The 23,848-nt window shown below is 38.5% G+C and overlaps 1 protein-coding gene and 1 non-coding gene across 2 annotated transcripts in view; one reads left to right on the top strand and one right to left on the bottom strand.

Annotated features, from left to right (window-relative positions):
- Nucleotides 1-9,414: 9,414 nt before the first annotated feature.
- On the top strand, nucleotides 9,415-9,486 carry Trnat-agu (transfer RNA threonine (anticodon AGU)). Its single transcript has one exon. It is a non-coding gene; the product is annotated as a tRNA-Thr (tRNA).
- A 1,997-nt stretch (nucleotides 9,487-11,483) lies between these two features.
- Nucleotides 11,484-23,848, bottom strand: part of LOC126249799 (protein phosphatase inhibitor 2-like) — a 33,593-nt gene continuing 21,228 nt past the window's right edge. Inside the window, exon 4 of the mRNA XM_049951491.1 lies at nucleotides 11,484-12,764. Within this exon, the coding sequence (XP_049807448.1) occupies nucleotides 12,523-12,764 (242 nt within the window). The 3' untranslated portion in view covers nucleotides 11,484-12,522. The remainder of the gene's footprint in view (nucleotides 12,765-23,848) is intronic.

Genomic DNA, 23,848 nt, shown 5'->3' with positions numbered 1-23,848 from the left:
TCCTCTTTTGTTCCTTTTAGTGTTCGTTGCTTTTCCTTCGTTCCTGTGGTTTTTCCTTTCTATCCATTTTGTGTTATATGTCTCGTCTGTTTTATTCTCACACTTGTGGCATTGTTTTATTAGGAACAAGGGGCCAATGGCCTTGTAGTTTGGTCCCGTCCCCCTCTTTTAAACCAACCAACCAACATGCCTAAAATGTGACATGCCACAGATGTTTCCCACAAAAGCTGCTTCTTCACAATAGTCATTCAGACTCACCCACATGTAGCACAGATTGAGATTCATGTTTCATGGGGTGCTCAACATTTTTCATAAAATGACCACATAACACACACAGATCTGACTGAAATAGGGTGTCCTGGTGCTGATAATATCACATTAGTCCCACTATTACACATGATATGGCCCCTGTTACTCTCTGTTGATACCTTATCCTGGATCTTGTATTCAATACCAAAAAATCATATTTTTAGTGCCAGGGTGGTCCAGTGGTTTGCACATCTGCTTAGTTAGCTGGAGACATGGTGTCAAATCCCAGTCTTGGTTGAAATTTTCATTCATCACTTCAGTCTGCATATGAGGCACTGAGAGCAATAGTGGACTAACCCCAACCTTCCTTCAACAGTGATAATCAAGGTAGAAAGATACTGGATTTAGCAAACATATTGTCACGTAGATGAAGGTGTAAGTAGATGAATGACGAACACTAACTTTACTTAACGAAGGTTTATTCAGCACTTGCACATACAGGAGCCCAGAGCGAACTGCCTCCGGCCAGAACACACATGGTATACAGGGTGTTACAAAAAGGTACGGCCAGACTTTCAGGAAACATTCCTCACACGCAAATAAAGAAAAGATGTTACGTGGACATGTGTCCGGAAACGCTTAATTTCCATGTTAGAGCTCATTTTATTACTTCTATTCAAATCACATTAATCATGGAATGGAAACACACAGCAACAGAACGTACCAGCGTAACTTCAAACACTTTGTTACAGGAAATGTTCAAAATGTCCTCCGTTAGCGATGATACATGCACCCACCCTCCGTCGCATGGAATCCCTGATGCGCTGATGCAGGCCTGGAGAATGGCGTATTGTATCACAACCGTCCACAATACGAGCACGAAGAGTCTCTACGTTTGGTACCGGGGTTGCGTAGACAAGAGCTTTCAAATGCCCCCATAAATGAAAGTCAAGAGGGTTGAGGTCAGGAGAGCGTGGAGGCCACGGAATTGGTCCGCCTCTACCAATCCATCGGTCACCGAATCTGTTGTTAAGAAGCATACGAACACTTCGACTGAAATGTGCAGGAGCTCCATTGTGCATGAACTACATGTTGTGTCGTACTTGTAAAGGCACATGTTCTAGCAGCACAGGTAGAGTATCCTGTATGAAATCATGATAACGTGCTCCATTGAGCGTAGGTGGAAGAATATGGGGCCCAATCAAGACATCACCAACAATGCCTGCCCAAACGTTCACAGAAAATCTGTGTTGATGACGTGACTGCACAATTGCGTGCGGATTCTCGCCAGCCCACACATGCTGATTGTGAAAATTTACAATTTCATCACGTTGGAATGAAGCCTCATCCGTAAAGAGAACATTTGCACTGAAATGAGGATTGACACATTGTTGGATGAAACATTCGCAGAAGTGTACCCGTGGAGGCCAATCAGCTGCTGATAGTGCCTGCACACGCTGTACATGGTACGGAAACAACTGGTTCTCCCGTAGCACTCTCCATACAGTGGCATGGTCAACGTTACCTTGTACAGCAACTTCTCTGACGCTGACTGCACGAAGAATTGCCTTGTCCATTGCAGGTGTCCTCGTCGTTCTAGGTCTTCCCCAGTCGCGAGTCATAGGCTGGAATGTTCCGTGCTCCCTAAGACGCCGATCAATTGCTTCGAACGTCTTCCTGTCGGGACACCTTCGTTCTGGAAATCTGTCTCAATACAAACGTACCGTGCCACGGCTATTGCCCCGTGCTGATCCATACATCAAATGGGCATCTGCCAACTCCGCATTTGTAAACATTGCACTGACTGCAAAACGACGTTCGTGATGAACACTATCCTGTTGATGCTACGTACTGATGTGCTTGATGCTAGTACTGTAGAGCAATGAGTCGCATGTCAACACAAGCACCGAAGTCAACATCTCCTACCTTGAATTGGGTCAACTGGCGGTGAATCGAGGAAGTACAGTACATACTGACGAAAATGAAATGAGCTCTAACATGGAAATTAAGCGTTTCCGGACACATGTCCACATAACATCTTTTCTTTATTTGTGTGTGAGGAAAGTTTCCTGAAAGTTTGGCCGTACCTTTTTGTAACACCCTGTATACTGCTATAGAACATTCCACTACAATGATTCTTGCCATTTGTAGATACAGGGTGTTTCAAAAATGACCGGTATATTTGAAACGGCAATAAAACCTAAACGAGCAGCGATAGAAATACACCGTTTGTTGCAATATGCTTGGGACAACAGTACATTTTCAGGCGGACTAACTTTCGAAATTACAGTAGTTACAATTTTCAACAACAGATGGCGCTGCAAGTGATGTGAAAGATATAGAAGACAACGCAGTCTGTGGGTGCGCCATTCTGTACGTCGTATTTCTGCTGTAAGCGTGTGCTGTTCACAACGTGCACGTGTGCTGTAGACAACATGGTTTATTCCTTAGAACAGAGGATTTTTCTGGTGTTGGAATTCCACCGCCTAGAACACAGTGTTGTTGCAACAAGACGAAGTTTTCAACGGAGGTTTAATGTAACCAAAGGACCTAAAAGTGATACAATAAAGGATCTGTTTGAAAAATTTTAACGGACTGGGAACGTGACGGATGAACGTGCTGGAAAGGTAGGGCGACCGCGTACGGCAACCACAGAGGGCAACGCGCAGCTAGTGCAGCAGGTGATCCAACAGCGGCCTCGGGTTTCCGTTCGCCGTGTTGCAGCTGCAGTCAAAATGACGCCAACGTCCACATATCGTCTCATGCGCCAGAGTTTACACCTCTATCCATACAAAATTCAAACGCGGCAACCCCTCAGCGCCGCTACCATTGCTGCATGAGAGACATTCGCTAACGATATAGTGCACAGGATTGATGACGGCGATATGCATGTGGGCAGCATTTGGTTTACTGACGAAGCTTATTTTTACCTGGACGGCTTCGTCAATAAACAGAACTGGCGCATATGGGGAACCGTAAAGCCCCATGTTGCAGTCCCATCGTCCCTGCATCGTAAAAAAGTACTGGTCTGGGCCGCCATTTCTTCCAAAGGAATCATTGGCCCATTTTTCAGATCCGAAACGATTACTGCATCACGCTATCTGGACATTCTTCGTGAATTTGTGGCGGTACAAACTGCCTTAGACGACACTGCGAACACCTCGTGGTTTATGCAAGATGGTGCCCGGCCACATCGCACGGCCGACGTCTTTAATTTGCTAAATGAATATTTCGATGATCGTGTGATTGCTTTGGGCTATCCGAAACATACAGGAGGCGGCGTGGATTGGCCTCCCTATTCGCCAGACATGAACCCCTGTGACTTCTTTCTGTGGGGACACTTGAAAGACCAGGTGTACCGCCAGAATCCAGAAACAATTGAACAGCTGAAGCAGTACATCTCATCTGCATGTGAAGCCATTCCGCCAGACACGTTGTCAAAGGTTTCGGGTAATTTCATTCAGAGACTACGCCATATTATTGCCACGCATGGTGGATATGTGGAAAATATCGTATTATAGAGTTTCCCAGACCGCAGCGCCATCTGTTGTTGAAAATTGTAACTACTGTAATTTCGAAAGTTTGTCGGCCTGAAAATGTACTGTTGTCCCAAGCATATTGCAACAAACAGTGTATTTCTATCGCTGCTCGTTTAGTTTTAATTGCCGTTTCAAATATACCGGTCATTTTTGAAACACCCTGTACTTCTAGAATGTATTCAAACCGAATATAGAAATTAAAATTGCACAGTCCAGGTGAGTTTTGAACTCACGACCCTCGCTGCAACAGCTTAGTATCATATCCGCTACACCACGGTGCTACTCAGCTTCTTTTGCGGCAATATTCTGTTCTTTACCCGGTTATTGTATGTTACAACTTTTAGCTTCTAGCAGTACTGCAGGTCTCATAAGTGGATTATACAACCAAATTACATCTTGACCTCTAAATTTCCCTATTTTTATGTGGGTTAGTCCACTTTTGCATTAGGTGTACAGCCTCTTTCACAAAAGGATTTCCATTTACTTTTGGATTCAAACATATTTTAGATTGTGTACTTTGCAATCCAAGTATGAAAACATCATCATTGGAAAAGAAAGTAAAGTAATGCACATGAAACAAATGAACAAGCAAATACAATGAGGAATGAAATACAACATATTCATTGAAATAGCTACAAAATAGTGAGAATACACACAGTTATTGTTTTTTATAGACTATTGTAGAGGAAAAGGATCTATAGTTTGTTTACAGCATTGAAAAGCTTTAAGAAACGGTGTAATGAAATAATGCAATTACAACAACCACAAAGGTTTCCAGAAACTGTTATTGCACATCATAATCTTCAGTATCAAGATATGATAAAGCACTTCGTCTTCAGGCCGCAAGCGGCCCATCGGGACCATCCGACCACCGTATCATCCTCAGGTGAGGATGCGGATAGGAGGGGCGTGTGGTCAGCACACCGCTCTCCCAGTCGTTATGATGGTTTTCTTTGACCAGAGCCGCTACTATTCGGTCGAGTAGCTCCTCAATTGGCATCACGAGGCTGAGTGCACCCCGAAAAATGGGAACAGTGCATGGCGGCTGGATGGTCACCAATCCAAGCGCCGGCCACGCCTGACAGCGCTTAACTTTGGTGATCTCACGGGAACCGGTATATCCACTGTGGCAAGGCCGTTGCCCATCAAGATATGATACAGGCAACATATTTGCAGGCTTGCCAACAGCTGTCATCAGGTTCTTATAAAAATCATGGTGAACTTAAGTCCAGTAGACTCAGTAAATCTTTCTTCTTCAGTTCACTCATTGCATTACCTTCTGGATACAGCCGTTCTAACTCCTTATGAGTTGATGTCTTTTTGGACACATCGACTTTATTAAATACATTAAGTGTTTCATTGGAATATTTAGAAAGTACATCAAAAGGAAGCTTTTCCACAAATTGTAGCCACTGGATCCTGAACCACTCTACTTTGGTTTGATCAACCGATATTTTGCAGTTTGTAATATTCCTTTCAAGCGTTTTTGTTGAAAAAAAGTCTTTACCCATGTGAACTAATTTGAAAGGCTTTTTCTTCCTAGCAGTCTCAATAATCTCATTCCAGTGTTCTAGAATGTAAAGATTTTTAAAATACTTTTGTTTTTCAATCACGCCAAAATCTTGATCACAAGGTAAATATGAATGACCACTGACTACAAATTTGTGATCAATTTCATTTACTATGTAAACAGAATTGGAAACTATTTGCTGGCACATAAGTGACAGTTTAATATTCCTATTTTGACCTCCACACTGACCCGAGTACATAATTAACCAGGAAGATTTCACAAAATGGTTCACGTAGTACAACAAATATGAGCCAATCTCCTGAGGACCTCTAGATGCTATCAACTTGTTCCAAAGAAACATGTTACCATCATCATTCCCTACGTTATGAATACCGAGATAGGTCCACATTTGCGTTTTGTAGTAGCATACCCCTGTTGATAATACAGGTGTAAGCGAAGTTTTCATCAGGTCAAATGTTATAACTGTAACATTATCATTTGGTTTAGCAAGCAAAGTATCGTTCTGCAAGCCTTTACGTGCACACACAGCAATCCTCAAATGTTTGTCTTTCTGCGAGATGAATGAACTGTCATTTGGTAAGGTCACTATTTTGATCTAGAAAGAATCACATTTCTTACATGAATCTGAACCAGCAACTGTGTGCCACCACACGAGACATCCTTCCGGGTTCTCTGTTGATGCTGGACAAGATCCAAACAAGTGGCTGAAGGTATATGAGCGTATAGCAAAATTTAACAAATGGGATGACACCGTGTGTTTGGCTAACGTATTTTTCTACTTGGAGGGCACTGCCAAGCAATGGTATGAGGACGACGATGGATGGGAAGAAACTGTTCATTGAAATATATGATCAAATACTGGGTTCACTGTTTCTTTGCAATATAATGAATACATACTGATACTATATCAAGTGCCAAATACTTTCTACTCAATTTGTGTATGGCGTAGTGACTTCCATATGCTGAAAATTAGTCAACAAAACGCTTCAGCTATTCTATCTGACAGTGTTTTGTTGGCAAATTCATATCACCCTCATCGGTCAAGTGTAGCAGTTAAGCTAACACATTTCTGCTTCAATATTCTATCCATTCAACCTGCATATACTGCTAATGTGTGCTGAAAAAAAAAATGGTTTGCACACTTTCACATCATTGCCATGAATATCAGGCAAAATGTATTGCCTGTTATTTTCCCGTTGAGAAAGGAATGTTATATACATTCATGATGTTTTACAAAAATGGATACTGTTAATTAGAAAGGCCAATTGCAAATCTAAGTTCGCCAATCCATAATAATCATGAAATATTCTACACTGCCTGGCTGCATTTATCTTTAGGTGGCATTGCTTCATCCAAGAACATGGTCCCATTCGAGATTCTTTTTGAGGTGTGAGCTTGCCCTTACCATTTACATATTCTTCCCCTTTGGCTCGTCCAATTTCTTACATTCTGTTTCCAATCTTTCTCATTCCTCAAATGCTTTTTGCCTTTCATACTGTTCACATTATCAGGGATGATGATGCAAATGGTCCTGTACTGAGGACATTTCCAAACCATCGTTAACATCGAGCTGCTCTCTATCACGTGCTTGATCGCCACCTCCCTCCTCCGATTGAAACCTATCTGTGAAGTTCAATGTCAAACATACGGGACTCAATATTTTCATATTATCGCTACACAATACGATAACACACACCAACAATAACAACATACCTTGTAATTTGTTCCTCTATAGTTTTAGGTTGTGTGTTTTCATCCATCATTGTAACTTCAACAACTATCACCCAACCAACACACTACAACTGTACTACGTGATTCCAGGATGTGAATCAATGCGGAGTGACGTGAATACTGTGATAGCACTACTACAGAAGGCAACATCGTTGCATCACACTGGGCACGACTGCACGTAGCGAACGCTGGATTTGGTTTAGGGAACTGCTGTCGGTGCAGCAGTGGACTAATTAATCCTAGTCCACTATTGCTCCATGAAAACGTGACAAAGGCTCAGCACAAATAGTAGTAATTGGCCCCTCATCTACATTTACCATACAGAATTTAAATGTGTGGTTTTGTACGGTTTTTATACTTCACATAGGCATCATTTCATGTAAGTAACTTAACAAGGCAACAAATGTGGGTTAGTCCACTCTTGCTCTCAGTGCCTCATATGAGGGTTGGAACTTTAATAGTGGCAACTATTTATCTACAGCTCCTACAAAATACGCGTTTCAAAGTTTTACTGACCTTTAAAGTAGTCACCAGCATTGAGTATAGCCCGTTGCCAGCAGTGTGGAAGTCGTAGAATACTCTTAGCAGTGCTAGTTGTATTTGCTTGAGCATTGTCCTGCAAAATGATGGTCAGGTCCTGCAGAAAGTGTCATCACTTCTGTCTCTATGCTGTTCACTTTTTGAACACAACCTACGACCAGCTTAGAGACAGAAGTGATGACACTTTCTGCAGGACCTGATCATCATTTTGCAGGACAATGTCCAAGCACGTAGAGTGCAACCTGTTACCGATTTGTTTGACTGATGGGGCTGCTAAGTTCTATACAATCTACTGCACTACCGACTTAAGCCCTCGTAAGTTCAACTCTATTTCTATACTGAAGGAAACACTTCACGGCAATCGTTTCAGAACTGCTACAAATTCGTTGGGCAATAAACCGCACCACTCTGTCAACACAACTGGCACTGCTAAGAGTATCCTACAACTTGAACATTGCTGGCAACGGATTAAACACACTCACAGTGAGACTCAAATGTCCATCGTATGCAGTAAGTGCCGAGGTGCTATTCCAATACAGTTGAAGAGCCTCTGTAATGCTGTTTGAGTTTATAGTGAATACCAAGGGGGCTGTGTGCACAGGCATTTGGACTGAGGAGGGAGGCATGCTAGGGTAGTTTGTGCAGTTGTTCAAAGCCACTGTGCCTGGGTGGTATAGACGTTAACGCATCTACCTAGCGAGCAGGAGAAACATATGGCAACTGATGAGACTCATTAGAACTGGGCTGATGTACACACCATAGAAACTTATTGGATAACGCGGAGACAGCTCTCAGCTAAGTGTGGCATATCGAGAGCATGTACACACCATCATTGCGGAGCTGTGGTACAGTACAGAAGAATTTTTCTAGTAACACTGTAAACATGGTTGCAGGACAACTCTCACCAAGTCTGCTAGTAACTTCCTAACTCATGTTCACAATAACCTAATAAAAGATTAAGCTGTGGTACAAAAATCAACCCAGAACATGACTTAATGTGAATCAAACAAGACTAAGAATAGTATGAAAAGGGTTGAGTGTTATTCATCACATGGGAGGCAGTGAGTTGCAAACAGGCACAATGAAAAGACTGCTAAACAGTTAAGCTTTTGGACAAAAAAGTCCTCTTTCAGAAACAGAAAATGTACACACATGGCTGTATGTGGCCCACCTGTTTTACAAGCAACCAGGCTATGTGCATTTTCTATTTCCGAAGAACTTTTTTGTTGTCTGAAAGCTAAAATGTTTAACAGTCTTTTCATTGTACCTGTCTGCAACTCTCTATATCTGTGTGTGGTACTTGGTAACGAATTACACACTACGGACTAATTGCGTAATTTAAAATGGTACAAAATTATGACACTGCACCACACTACCAATGTCCTGGCAACCAGTTTCTTTGGCTCATTAATGGCTTGCAGCTCTATGCTGCTATGACCAGTGTTCTTTTACAAGGTATGTACATAAAATAAAGAAAAGGTAATCACTCACCTGTAGCTGACATGTGGCACATAGCAACACAAAACAGTATTTATACTATCTTTTGAGCTCTTGGTCTTTCTCTAGTGAAAGTACACACACACACACACACACACACACACACACACACACACACACACACACAAACAAACAATTACACCCATGATGAGACTCAAATGTTCATTGCATGCTGTAGGCGTTGTGCTATTCTAATACAGATGGAGGAGCCTCTGAAATGCTGTTCGAGTTTAAGGTAAAACCCAAGTAGGCTGAGGAGTGAATGGGAATTTGGATTGATGAAGGAGACACGCTATGGTTTTCCACGCAGTTGTGCAAAGCAACTGTGCCAGGGTGGCGTAGTGGTTAGCACATCTGCCTAGTGAGCAGGAGACCTGGGTTCTAATCCCAGCCTTGGTAAAAATTTTCATTCATCACTTCAGCCTGCATACACATACTTCACAGTGTTCACTTGGAAACTGGCCAAGACGGACCTGCTTACACTTAAGCAGCAATTCCTGTTGGGTTTGAATCAGATTGTCACTGAGATGGCGTTACATTCTTCTCTACACCCTGTCAATTAGGATCTGTTTATGGCCAGTGTCCTTATGCTATGTTACATGGCTAGGTAACGTCACTCCTAGTCAAATTGGGCGGTGTGTTGATTTACCAACAAATAAGGAACCTTAATTCACAGTGGGATCATCCAAAATACCTCCTTTCCGTCGCGTCTCCATGCTGACCTATTTTATTGTGCCAATTCCATATAATCTATTCACATAAAAATAGCACTTCAATGTGAAAAGTCACATGATTAACTGGTATCAGTGATATGCAAACTACAACTCTCCAAAGTATCCAATGGGGTAACTTATTTTATCTGGCGAGCTTATGTATGAATATGTAATACACTATCTAGCACAATGCACATTATTTCCTTTCACTGCACCAACGAATGACATGTGAAGGACCCCATATTTTGATTTCACATGTCACAAAAGTTGCAGTGTTCTGGAAAAGCCATAAGAATTGCTACATTTTCAAGATTTTTCTCTCAAAGTTCTGGTTTAATAGCATTGATAAGATTTTTTTTAATGTCAGAAGAAAAATTAACTTTGTATTATTACTACATTTTAATTAACGTCTTGACGACTTAGAAAACAGCAACATTAAAACACCAGTTAACACTGCAAAATGTTTGAGATCTCTCTTTTGGTACTACATAATTAATTCATGTTCAGGACACAAATGTGAAATTTTCTTGCAATACTTCCACAGAAAGTACAATTTTTTTTTTGTACTTCAATCTATCTTTCCCACAGGTTTGCTATTATCTGCTTTCTTCAAAAAAGTGGAGGAAGGCTACTCTCCAACACACACACATGCAGTAGGCCATATCAATTGTCTAACTGCAAATTGGAATGCTCTTTTCTCACTCCAACTTGGTGTACATTTATGCATATAAACAATAAATTAGCTATGGAAATTCCATATTTTATAAACTGTGTCACTGACCATGGCCATCTTTTCAGTGTCACAACTTAAAGATGTTAGCTAACACTGTAAACACCATTATTAATAACCTACAGTGCAAGTTCTTTATTTAAATGAAAGAAAATGTAATAAATTTTTAATCTTGGTAAGAAGGTAGCATTACTGAATATTTCCTTCATGGCATAACGTTCACCATTACTTTACATGCTAAGCAAATCAAATATAAAAGCAATGCTAGTTAGATGTTCTTGCACCCACTGTTCTCACAGAGCACTCTCTCTCCTACCTTCCCTAAAAGCTTCATCACCAATAACATACATCAGAGTTCCTTTCCTCATTACAATGGAACTATTACAGACTGAAATGTGTGCACAATACTCACCATTGAGTTTCTCTGTGCAATGGTGTTACACTCAATGTGTTCGCATTAAGAATGATCAGTATTTTATTTCACAACAAAAATGCAGGGATAAACTACTGTTCATTTTGGTTGCTAAAATCTGCAAAGAAATTATTAACTTTAAAGATTTCTGTAATGTTTATTGTGAAACACAGGTTGGGTAGGATTGCATTTGTTTGAAGAGAATAACCAGTGTTTTGAGTACAGTACACTGCATGAAAATGAACATGAAAAGTCAAGCACCAGTTTAAATTTTTGTTCTGCATCCAAGTGGTGTTCATACAAATATGCCTCCTGCACTATGAGGAGAGAGGAAAAAAAACATACCTTTTCTGCAAACAATGGAACTACAAAGAAACAATTTTAATGCATAGATGACAAACTAGTCCCAGGATGATGTATGATGTGTGTCTTACACAACACAGGGGGTGGGTGGCGGGGGGGGGGGGGGTGTACACAATTAATAAGGAACTTTGTCAGGGTGAAATATCTTTTTTATATACCAGAAATATGAAACAAAATATTTCAGAAAAAATAAGAATTTGCATTTCAGTACTTTATACAATTAAGAATAACATCTTACAACATATCCACAATATAATAAAGAAATGTATTTACAAATTTCTTACCAGTGGTTACAGGAATGTAGCATGATGCATTTCATCCCTATGAAAACAGATCACGAACATAACTGTTTGCACTAGCAATAAATCTATCACACTGGGAAGCTTAGGAATGGTACATGCTATATGACACAAATCACGACTGACAAAACTTCCTTGCAGTCCAAAGGTAGGAGCAAACTGTCACTGACCAGTGAACTGAAGCTATTATATATAAAGATAGCACCCAAATACAAATTTTAATTTGCTAGGTAAAATAAAAATAAAGAGCTTGACAGACTTCAATGCTGCCCCATATATGTGTGGGGAAAAAAATAACTGCATAGGAAAATAAAGCCATTTTATTTGTCTATTCTCATATGTGAGAATAACTCTTTCAAAAGTCTTTAAACAAAAAACTGTCCTTTCAGCCATAATTCTACCTTCAACATCATCTCTCTAAACCCTTCTAACAATTTCTTCAGTAGATTTTTATCAGCTCTGCCACATGTTCATCTGGTAAGTGACAGCCCACCAATCCTCAGACTTCAAATTTCCCTAATTTTTTTCTAAGTAACCTCAGTTTTGTTACAAACTTAAGCATTAATCTACCGGAAAAAAAAAAAAAAGATTTCAGTTCTAAAAGAATTCCAGCTTCCACTTTTCAAATCTCACACATATATATGCCCTACATTGGACAAAATACTGAAGGGTTTTTACATCTGATACATACATACATATATATATATATATATTAAAATTTTTAGCTGCATTTAATTGTGCATTCACATTTAGCAATTAATGTCAAAAACCAATGTTATACTTTTACTGATCAGTTTTGTCATTTGGGAAGGGGGAAAAGTATTGTTTCTTTTGATAAATTAAACTTAATGGACACAGATGAACACCAGTCTGTAATGTTTTAAATAAGATCCAGTTAGTAACACAATCCAGAAAGATTTAACTGCAATGTCCTGTTGCTGCAGGTACTGTGACACAGTTCATATTTGAAGCACTGGCACTGTTCTCAGTCGTTTGTTGTGCATGTTTATCATCCTCCTCCATTTCTACTGCGTCATCATGCTCACAGTAATCATCTTCTTCAACCTCTTCCTCTTGCTCCATCAGCTTCCGAGCAAGCTTTACAGCATAATACTCATTGTAGTGAGCTTTTCGTTTGCTTTCAAATGCCACACGCTTGGCTGTAATGCAAGAAAATATATATTAACTTTGTGAATACAATAGTGAACTGAAATTCATAAAACAATAACTGAATGATTGTCCACAATAACATATGAGTTCTTAGCGATGATAAAAAAAAATATTCATAAACGTGATGCGATATCCAGAAGCTCTATTTATGCTCCACTGTACAACAATCTAAAATATGAAACTGGTATATGAATGCATCAACAGAATTACAAAACCCACAATTTCAGTGTGCTGACAGATCGTAAAACATATTCTGAACTATTTAACGTTATGATACCGTTTGATAAAAAGATTCTTCTAAAAAAATTATGAAGGGTCCAGAAACTAGCGCTCTTGTGAAACAGCAGCTCATTTTTTTCTCTGCACAATATCTTGCAAAAAAACTTGGGTGAATCATCAAATTCTGCAAGTACGGATAATAGCAGCTCTAATGTTCTCAATACAAAAACAATTTATCAGATAGGGTCACTAGCACTCTCAGATTGTCCACTGAGGATGCTATTGTCTACAGAAAAGTATCAGTCACTGAATGATACGGAGATGCAGTGACTATAGCATTTCCAATTGATGTACTTACAGGCAGTTCTCTTTAAATGTGGGTAAATACATAATAATGCTCATAAATAAAGGAATACAAAAGGTTCCAAGAAGTTCGCCACCAATTCTATTACTGAATATTGCCATAATGTTTAAATAAATGGGAAACTACATGAAATAGAAAGAAGAATAATTAGTATTTAACATCATGTTGGGAACTAAGTCATCAGAGATAGAGCACAAATGCAAATTTTGGCTAAGATGGAAAAGAATTTGGTTGTTACTCTCAAAGGAACCATCCATGTATGTAAAGTTATTGAAGACTATGGAAAACTTTAATCACAATGGCTGGATGGTAGTTGAACTGCTGTTCTTTGTAATGTGAGTACCATCTGTTCACCATTACACATTCTTGCTCAAAACCATGAAACAGAATGAATTCACGAAACCTGTACCACGGAAGACCAATGGAAGACTTCGATTTCATGGTAGGATTCTCAAAGCATGTGGCACCTCTAACAGAAATAATAATAATAATAATAATAATAATAATAATAATAATAATAATAATAATAAACCCCGTGGAGGCCCGGGAAAAGAATAGGCCTCCGGTATGATCTGCCAGTCGTAAAAGGCGACGAAAAGAACAAACCACTAATAGGGCTAACCCCCCCTTTTAGTGTGATTACTTGGTTCAGGACAGAACTAAAGAAGCCTCGGACAAGCGCCGTCATGGTCGGGGACGACGCTTGAACCCTATGCCCGCCCACAATGGTAACGACACTGCTAGCCAACTGGAAAATGATTTAAATCCAAATAGAGGTGTTTTGCAGGATATGCTTCCTGCAACCACCCTAGAAGGAAAACAAAGACAGAGGATGAGATGGTCAGATGAAGTTAATCGACACCTCATGTTCTGTTATTACCAAGCAACAAACCTAGGAACCAACACAACTGGATACAGATCACAAGTATACACAACATTTATTACCAGATACCCAGAATTAAAATTTTTAACAGAACAACGTCTAGCTGATCAGATTCGTGTAATAATAAAAAATAACAGGATACCCCAGTCAGAATTAGAAAACATCAAACAACAAGTACAACAAATACTGGAACAAAATAATGTGCAATTAGAAGAAGAAGAAAATACAGTAATGGACTCAAACATCCCAGAGCAAACAAACAAAGAACAACACGCATCAATTAAACAATCAGAGGAAAATGAAATTTTAAGACAGCCACCAGCACAAGCACAAATAGAACACGAAGTGACACACATGTTAGATATAGAAGAAAAATTTCAGTTGACATATATAGAATACAAAGACACAAATACAGACATTAGACCATTCTTGCATAGACCACCAAATAGCCCACAAGTCGAAACAACAATAAAAACTATCAACACAATCATACACAACAAAATAAATGAATACACAACTATGGAAGAGTTACAACTACTGGTTTATGTAGGAGCACTCACTACACTAAATATACACACTAGGCAGATATCAGAACCAACCAACACACAGAAGAAACCCACAAAACCAGCATGGCAACACAGGCTACAAATCAGAATAGAAAAACTGAGAAAAGACATCGGACAGTTAACACAATTTATAAGAAATGAAATATCAGACAAAAAACGAAAAAGGTTAGGTAAAATCTCACAACAAGAAGCAATAGAGCAATTAGATGAAAAGAAGCAAAAATTACAAGCTTTGGCGAAACGACTTAGAAGATACAAAAAAAGTGAAAATAGAAGGAAACAAAACCAAACATTCAACACAAACCAAAAGAAATTTTACCAAACAATAGATAACACACACATAAAAATAGACAATCCACCAAACATAACAGACATGGAACACTTCTGGAGCAGCATATGGTCAAACCCGGTACAACATAACAGGCATGCACGGTGGATACAAGCAGAAACAGATACATACAAGATGATACCACAAATGCCTGAAGTGATAATTTTGCAACATGAAGTCACCCGAGCAATTAATTCTACGTACAATTGGAAAGCCCCTGGAAATGATAAAATAGCAAATTTCTGGCTAAAGAAGTTCACCTCAACACATTCACATCTAACTAAATTATTTAACAGTTACATTGCAGACCCATACATATTCCCTGATACACTTACACATGGAATAACTTATCTGAAACCTAAAGATCAAGCAGACACAGCAAACCCAGCTAAATATCGCCCCATAACATGCCTACCAACAATCTACAAAATATTAACTTCAGTCATTACACAGAAATTAATGACACATACAACACAGAACAAAATTATAAATGAGGAACAAAAAGGCTGCTGCAAAGGAGCGCGAGGATGTAAAGAGCAACTGATAATAGATGCAGAGGTGACATATCAAGCTAAAACTAAACAAAGGTCTCTACACTACGCATACATTGATTACCAAAAAGCTTTTGATAGTGTACCCCACTCATGGTTACTACAAATATTGGAAATATACAAAGTAGATCCTAAATTGATACAGTTCCTAAACATAGTAATGAAAAACTGGAAAACCACACTTAATATCCAAACAAATTCAGATAATATCACATCACAGCCAATACAGATTAAGCGTGGAATATACCAAGGAGACTCATTAAGTCCTTTCTGGTTCTGCCTTGCTCTGAACCCACTATCCAACATGCTAAATAATACAAATTATGGATACAATATTACTGGAACATACCCACACAAAATCACACATTTGCTATACATGGATGATCTAAAACTACTGGCAGCAACAAATCAACAACTCAACCAATTACTAAAGATAACAAAAGTATTCAGCAATGATATAAGTATGGCGTTTGGAACAGACAAATGTAAGAAAAATAGCATAGTAAAGGGAAAACACACTAAACAAGAAGATTACATATTGGATAACCACAGCGACTGCATAGAAGCGATGGAAAAAACGGATGCCTATAAATATCTAGGATACAGACAAAAAATAGGAATAGATAATACAAATATTAAAGAAGAACTAAAAGAAAAATATAGACAAAGACTAACAAAAATACTGAAAACAGAATTGACAGCAAGAAACAAGACCAAAGCTATAAATACTTATGCCATACCAATATTGACCTACTCATTTGGAGTAGTGAAATGGAGTAACACAGACCTAGAAGCACTCAATACACTTACACGATCACAATGCCATAAATATAGAATACATCACATACATTCAGCAACAGAAAGATTCACATTAAGCAGAAAGGAAGGAGGAAGGGGATTTATCGATATAAAAAACCTACATTATGGACAGGTAGACAATTTAAGAAAATTCTTTATAGAACGAGCAGAAACTAGCAAAATACACAAAGCAATCACTCATATAAATACATCGGCTACACCACTACAATTTCATAACCACCTCTACAACCCGTTAGACCACGTAACATCAACAGATACGAAGAAAGTAAATTGGAAAGGGAAAGCACTTCATGGCAAGCACCCGTATCATCTAACACAGCCACACATCGATCAAGACGCATCCAACACATGGCTAAGAAAAGGCAATATATACAGTGAGACAGAAGGATTCATGATTGCAATACAGGATCAAACAATAAACACCAGGTATTACAGCAAGCATATTATTAAAGATCCCAATACCACAACAGATAAATGCAGACTTTGTAAACAACAAATAGAAACAGTAGATCACATCACAAGCGGATGTACAATACTAGCAAATACAGAATACCCCAGAAGACATGACAATGTAGCAAAAATAATACATCAACAGCTTGCCTTACAACATAAACTTTTAAAACAACAAGTTCCTACATACAAGTATGCACCACAAAATGTACTGGAGAATGATGAATACAAATTATACTGGAACAGGACCATTATAACAGATAAAACAACGCCACATAACAAACCTGACATCATACTCACCAATAAAAAGAAGAACTTAACACAACTAATCGAAATATCCATACCCAATACAACAAATATACAAAAGAAAACAGGAGAAAAAATTGAAAAATACATCCAACTGGCTGAGGAAGTCAAAGACATGTGGCATCAGGATAAAGTTGACATCATACCAATTATACTATCAACTACAGGAGTCATACCACACAATATCCACCAGTACATCAATGCAATAGAGCTACATCCAAACGTATATATACAACTACAGAAATCAGTAATTATTGATACATGTTCAATTACCCGAAAGTTCCTAAATGCAATATAACACATACCATACAGTTAAAAGGAAGTGACGCCTGATCAAGGTCCGCGTCACTTTTCATTTTTAACCAGACTTAACGTCTGAGAAAGTAAAGAATAATAATAATATGAATACTACAGCTCAGTCCCTATCAAGTAGGTCTGGTAGGATGCATCAGAGGAATTCAGACACACTGTCAAGATTTTAACACATCAGTATAGCTCACACACAAGTCTGAGATGCTTGGTGAAATAAAATAGGAGCAGTCTGAAGATGTGAAATAATATAGGAATAGTTTAAAGCCAGGCAAAATTCTTTTAAACCCACATTGAATGAATTTAGATGAACAATATTTCACGTATACTGTACATAAATTCTGCTGTCTTTGACATATCTTGCATAGGGTGATACACAGTTACTTCTACACCATATGCTAGTAGAATAGGATAGACAATGCCTATTATTAGTAAAGATTACACTCTGTCATTCACAGCACACTGGCTTGGGAGTATACATGTAAGAGAGAAGAGCAACTGTTGGATTCTTCCTGGTTGCACACTGAAAATATTTATCATGTTTGTACTAAGAGGGTACCAATAAAGTTATTTTCATATTTCAGTGCCTTTGTAAGCCATCCGTTCTGACATATGCCTTTAGAGGCACTTCAGGTATTTTTATGTAGATGTGAAATGAACAGTGTAAAATCTAATTAAATATTAATGAATCACATCATCATCATCATCATCATCATCATCTCTGGCAACAGAATTCAACATATCAATTGGCAATTAAAAATTATGCCATACTCAACAATCTCACCATTGGCGGTAACTAATATTTAACTCTAAATGTGTTTTTGCACCTACAAATCACACATGAAAACTCTTAACAAAAGCACAAAATTTACATGTCTTGAGTATCTTAGTAGATGGAAAAAATGCTTCTACATAACTATTTTATCTGTCCCGGTAAAAAAAATAGTATTAAAATGGTATATCTAAACTTTCTTCTACCACTGAATTTCTTATTACTGCTAATTCACAGCCAAACACCTCTTCTGTATGGTAAGTTGGTTTCTTAATCCAGTCTACTGTTCGCATTTGACCAACGATTTCCCACCACCATTTTAAATATAAACTTAATAGAGGTTGAAGTTGTTTTCAGGTGGAAGGTACGTACACTCTGTGAAGAAATATCAATAACGTACAGAACAAGTGCTATTAGTTTTTTCAAATAGGTGAATAATACAGCATTTGATCGGACTTATCAATGTTGGGTATGTCACTGACTGTCTTGGGTTTCTAAGATTTTTGTGATTTTTTATAATGAACTATCATTTCAGTATGAAACATGTTATAAAGAGAGGAAACATCCCTTTGGCTTCCTATTCTGAAACAGCAATGTTATTTATTTCCCATGGTGTCACAGACTTCTTCAGTTTAATAGAAACTAACATTTTTGAGTTATCCTTCCTGATATGTAATGACCCAAACATTTTATAAGTCTATGACAGGTTTGTTAAAATTCTTAAAATCATCCATAAATATCACACACCCTTGGTTCCTGGGAGTTTTAAAAGAAAAATCAAATACATTACTGATCTCTGCCTTTTCCTCTGACTTGCCACAGCAGAGTTTCATTTCACAAGCAAAATTAGCTTCATACAGTTCATAAAGTTTCAAACCATATTTGTTTTTATATACTGACTGGGAAATAGGCACCTGCATCACAAAGTCACCGATTTACCACAAAAAGAGTACTGCCCTGAAAATGATTACTACTAACAGGGATACTGAAATGGTCTAAAGCTAGTGTATTTTGGGGTGGGCGTCATTAATTCTGCACTGAGTTGTCAGAGACATTGATAACAGTTCAATTCTTTTCTATTTAGAACCTGATAATGAAATGAAAATTTTTACAGCATTAAGGTTATACTGAAGCAATAAATCAAGGGCCTATGTACAGCAAAACTTCAGAAACAACTATTTTATAAATATGTTTATTCCTCCAGTCAGAGGGCTGCCCTATTATTTTGATTCACATTTTTCTATGTCATGGTTTACAGAGACATTTGTTTCTTCAGTTAATGAAGCCATGAACTCTTTGGAATAGTACTGAAAAAACTGTCTAACAAGAAGAGCCAGACTTTGCGAACCACCAATTTCAATATGGTACTGCTATAAAGTGACACCTGAGGAAATGTTTAGGTAATTACAGTCCCATTAAAAATAACTAAGGTCCAAGATCTTGAGTAACAATATGTTTCAGAGCAGATGGAATCAGAGTACTCAATAACACAGAAATTTTATTTTTATTATCAGGTTCACAATCTAACAAGCTTCAAGATTTCAAATAATTAATGATTCTGATCCACTGCAGATGTACTTCAGGTGGAAATCCCTTGCTAACTGAAGCACTGACCAAATGGCATCATCAGGCTAGCATGCAGTTGTTTACTGCTTCTGTGCACATGGGTTCGAATCACTTCATACAATTTTTTTTTACTCCTTAGCGCGAGAAATTCTGCAGATTGATCACTACCACTTACAAAAAGGAAGGAAGGAGTGGATTTAGCGTCCTGTCGACAACAAGGTTTACACATGGACAAGGAAAAAATTTCTGGGTTTTTCCCCAAATTTTCCAGGTGAAAATGCACTTTTTCTATGTTAAGTGACAGTATGCTTTCCCTCTGAACTGTAAAAATTATCAACCTTTCCAATGGTTAAGGTTTTATACACCATCTTAGAACTTTCTGGCACTTACAAAATTTGAAAGATCTTTGATGTGCAGCAACATGTATTATGAAAGTATAAATTTGAATTCCACCAAAACTAGCACGTCATTTCCAAAGCATTGAAATTGAGATTGCAATGCGATTTTGTAAGCCAATCATAGCTCGTCACATGATCTCGCCAGTCGATGATACCAGGTATTCAGAGCATAGGGCACATGATGTAGTCACCCAATAGCAACAACACTTAAGTACCATGAACACACAAATAGAAGAAGTTAATGGTTTAATTTAATACACATGGTGTTGCTACAAGAAAAGCTAACAAAATTCTTTTAAGTGGCTGGTCCTCACAGTGTTAAGTTCTAAATGAGAATAAAATGCCCTGCGATTTAAGAAATTCATCGAACATTCTCACACATAGCATCCACTCGCAATGTTTTCCTGCTACCTGTTACAAACAGCAGTTGCTAGAGAGGGCCAGAAAATAGGCGTTACTGTGTGTACACATCCACGATGACGTGGGAAGCCCATATGCTCGTATGTGTAATCTTAACAAGAGGATACTCCAAGAGCATCGGAAATTTGTAAACCATAGGAAAATGCATAATTTGACTCATAGTGCACATTCTTATGTCCAGATTCGCTATGAAGCACACCCCAACCTGATGTTAAGCTTTCAGTGTGGTTTTCGGGATGTAAATTTTCTTGGAATACCACCACTGCTATTATGCCATAATAAAGAACAAAACATGAAATAATATCTCTCATGTTTTGTTCTTCATTATGGCATAATTCCATATGTGCCAGAAGATGAAAACGTGCACTTGAAACTCAGTGAACAGTTGAAAGTAGCAGGGAATACAGAATGAAACACTGTTTCACATAAATTGAATGCATCAGCAGAAAAGATTAATAAAAGCCAAATTTCTTTAGCAAACCGACAAAAATAACTTCATTGTCCTGCAAGGGGACAGTTCTTACTAGTCAAAATTACGAAAAATTAACTGAAAACTGAAACGATGAAAAGTTCCCAGAATTCTTAAATATTCCCAGTTTTATCCCAGATGAAAAAACTCCCGGGTTTCTCCCTTATTTCCCAGTTGTCCCATGGCGTATACACCCTGAACAATGACATTAGAGAGCATGAGCTCTGATTGTTTCATGGATGGGACAGACATTGACTGTGCCCTTCCAAAGGAACCACCCCAATATTTGCCTGGAGTACTTTATAGGGAAATAGCAGAAAACTGAATGGGCAAATTGATATAGTTACCTATAATTCCATATTTCTGGACAACCCAAGTCAGCAGGTTTATAGAACCAGAGTCATTCTGGCAGAAGTGTACATCCCTCTGCCAATCATGTGACTTTCTTCTCTCATTAAGTTAAGGACTTTGGAAATTATGAAACTGCTGCACACTTCTTGAAACATTTAGAGAACTGCATAACCAAGCATAAGGGTGCAAACTTTATGCACAGTTAGCTGTCTGTTCCAGGAGTTCACACAAAGTTGTCATGTCATCAACTGTGTAGAGGATTTCTCTGTTTTCCCCCCAATAGTGAGTACCATTTGATGCACTGAGAAGGCTTGCCCTGACACGGGATGTAAGATAATGAGATAGAGGGTTGGGTTGTTTGGGGGAAGAGACCAAAGTGCGAGGCCATCAGTCTCATTGAATAAGGGAAGGACAGGGAAGGAAGCAGGCCGTGCCCTTTCAAAGGAACCATCCCGGCATTTGCCTGGAGCGATTTAGGGAAATCGCGGAAAACCTAAAGCAGGATGGCCGGACGCGGGATTGAACCGTCGTCCTCCCAGAGAGAGAGAGAGAGAGAGAGAGAGAGAGAGAGAGAGAGAGAGAGGGGGGGGGGGTGATGATGAGAGATTACCAATAAGTATGTCATGCTTTATTGCTCCCATCTTGATATTCCCTAAAGCACTATAATATATTTTGTAAGAAATCCAGAAATCCACACAAAATCCAGTCTGCAATAAGGATCAACAAACGTTATCAATGTTCATATGGATATACACTGATTTTTTTCCTTGTTCAGAAGTTTTTTTTAATGATAAACAGATTTCACAACTACTTTCATTCCCCTGCCAAGAAGTTAATAGTAATGCATAAAAAGTGATTCACAATCCATGGGCATGGAAGCTGACATGTGAATGCAAGGCTTGCACTACTTCGCAACAGCCCCAATTAGCAAATGTATCCACAACAGATCGAAATTACTACCATTCTACAATCTCTGACACTAACAGGTTGTGGACCTGATACACATAACTAGAATTTTATTATTTATGAGTGATCTAATGATTTCATTGAGCTCAAAATGGATCCTATAGCAATTTTTTACCCCCGTTACTTTTCATAAACAGAAGAACAGCAACCTAAAGCCTTTCACAGGAGTTTCTTTCAAGTAATCCCATACAGTATGCTGAAGCCAATCAAAATTGGTGATACTTGGTCTGGCCTCTCATTGTAAGGCACATTTCAATCCCATCTTTCAGATTTTAAATAAAAAAATAAAAACAAAACAACAACAGATTATCTGGAGAAATTTTATTCCATACATCAATGTCACTTGTAATGTCTGCCAATGGACCAATCAGTTCTTCTCCACTACATCCACCACTGGTTGTACCTGAATCTGGAGCATCTTTTGGCAAAATTCACACTTAAAATTTTTTGTCTGTAAATGATGAGACATCCAAACTTAAAAGGTTGCCATGCTACATGCCTGAAGTTGAAGCCTTAGTGCTTCTTGACTGGAATATTTGGTTCTGCCAAAACTTCAACAATTTTTTTCTGAAATCATTATTGCTTGTTTTCTTCTTTTGGCTCTATTTATGCTTTCAACACGATAGTTTCTGTTAAGAACCAGCAGTGTTTTCCCACTGGTGAACATAATCTTTGCTGATTTAAGGTGTTCCTCCACATTTTTCTTTTCCCACCCACTTCAATGATTACAAACTTTGCAGAATATTGATTTCAATCTTTCATTGGCATTAATAGCGGGAGACCCACAACTGACATCGCTACAGGAAGAATTGATAAGGTATTTAGCATAGAAGTAGAATCTAAAGTAACTATTCATAAGTTAGGGGAAGATTTTGACACTGTTGAAATATGTTGACAGGTTTTGTTTTCCTGTCACTGTATTAGATCCTATAAACTGGCTGCCAGCCCTCAGTGTAAATAAACTAGCATTAGGACCACCAGAGGGGCAGTGGGGGGAAAGAAGCTGTGCCTCCCTCCTGCAGGGCAGCCACCTTACACACATATTGTGTGTTACTGCAATAGCCAAACTGCTGAAAGGTCATAGGGCTCACCGACCCCTTCTGGTGTGATGAAGATTGTAATCTAAGTCCATGATAGAATCATTTCAAAATAAGAAAACAACCACCAATGTACAACACTCAGCAATCGGTAACTGCTACTACAATATTGCTTGTTGAGGTTAGCAGTGTTGAACTTTGTAGTTCAGACCCAACCTCTCCTGGTATTTGATGCAACCACAGTTCAAAACAGCCAGAACCCAAAAGTCTCCAGACTGTACCAACTTTCGAATTTTAGCT

The sequence above is a fragment of the Schistocerca nitens genome, chromosome 3 (assembly GCF_023898315.1).
Source record: "Schistocerca nitens isolate TAMUIC-IGC-003100 chromosome 3, iqSchNite1.1, whole genome shotgun sequence".
Lineage (NCBI taxonomy): Eukaryota > Metazoa > Arthropoda > Insecta > Orthoptera > Acrididae > Schistocerca > Schistocerca nitens.
Note: the sequence above shows the minus strand (reverse complement) of the source record. Positions and strands in the feature narration are given on the sequence as shown.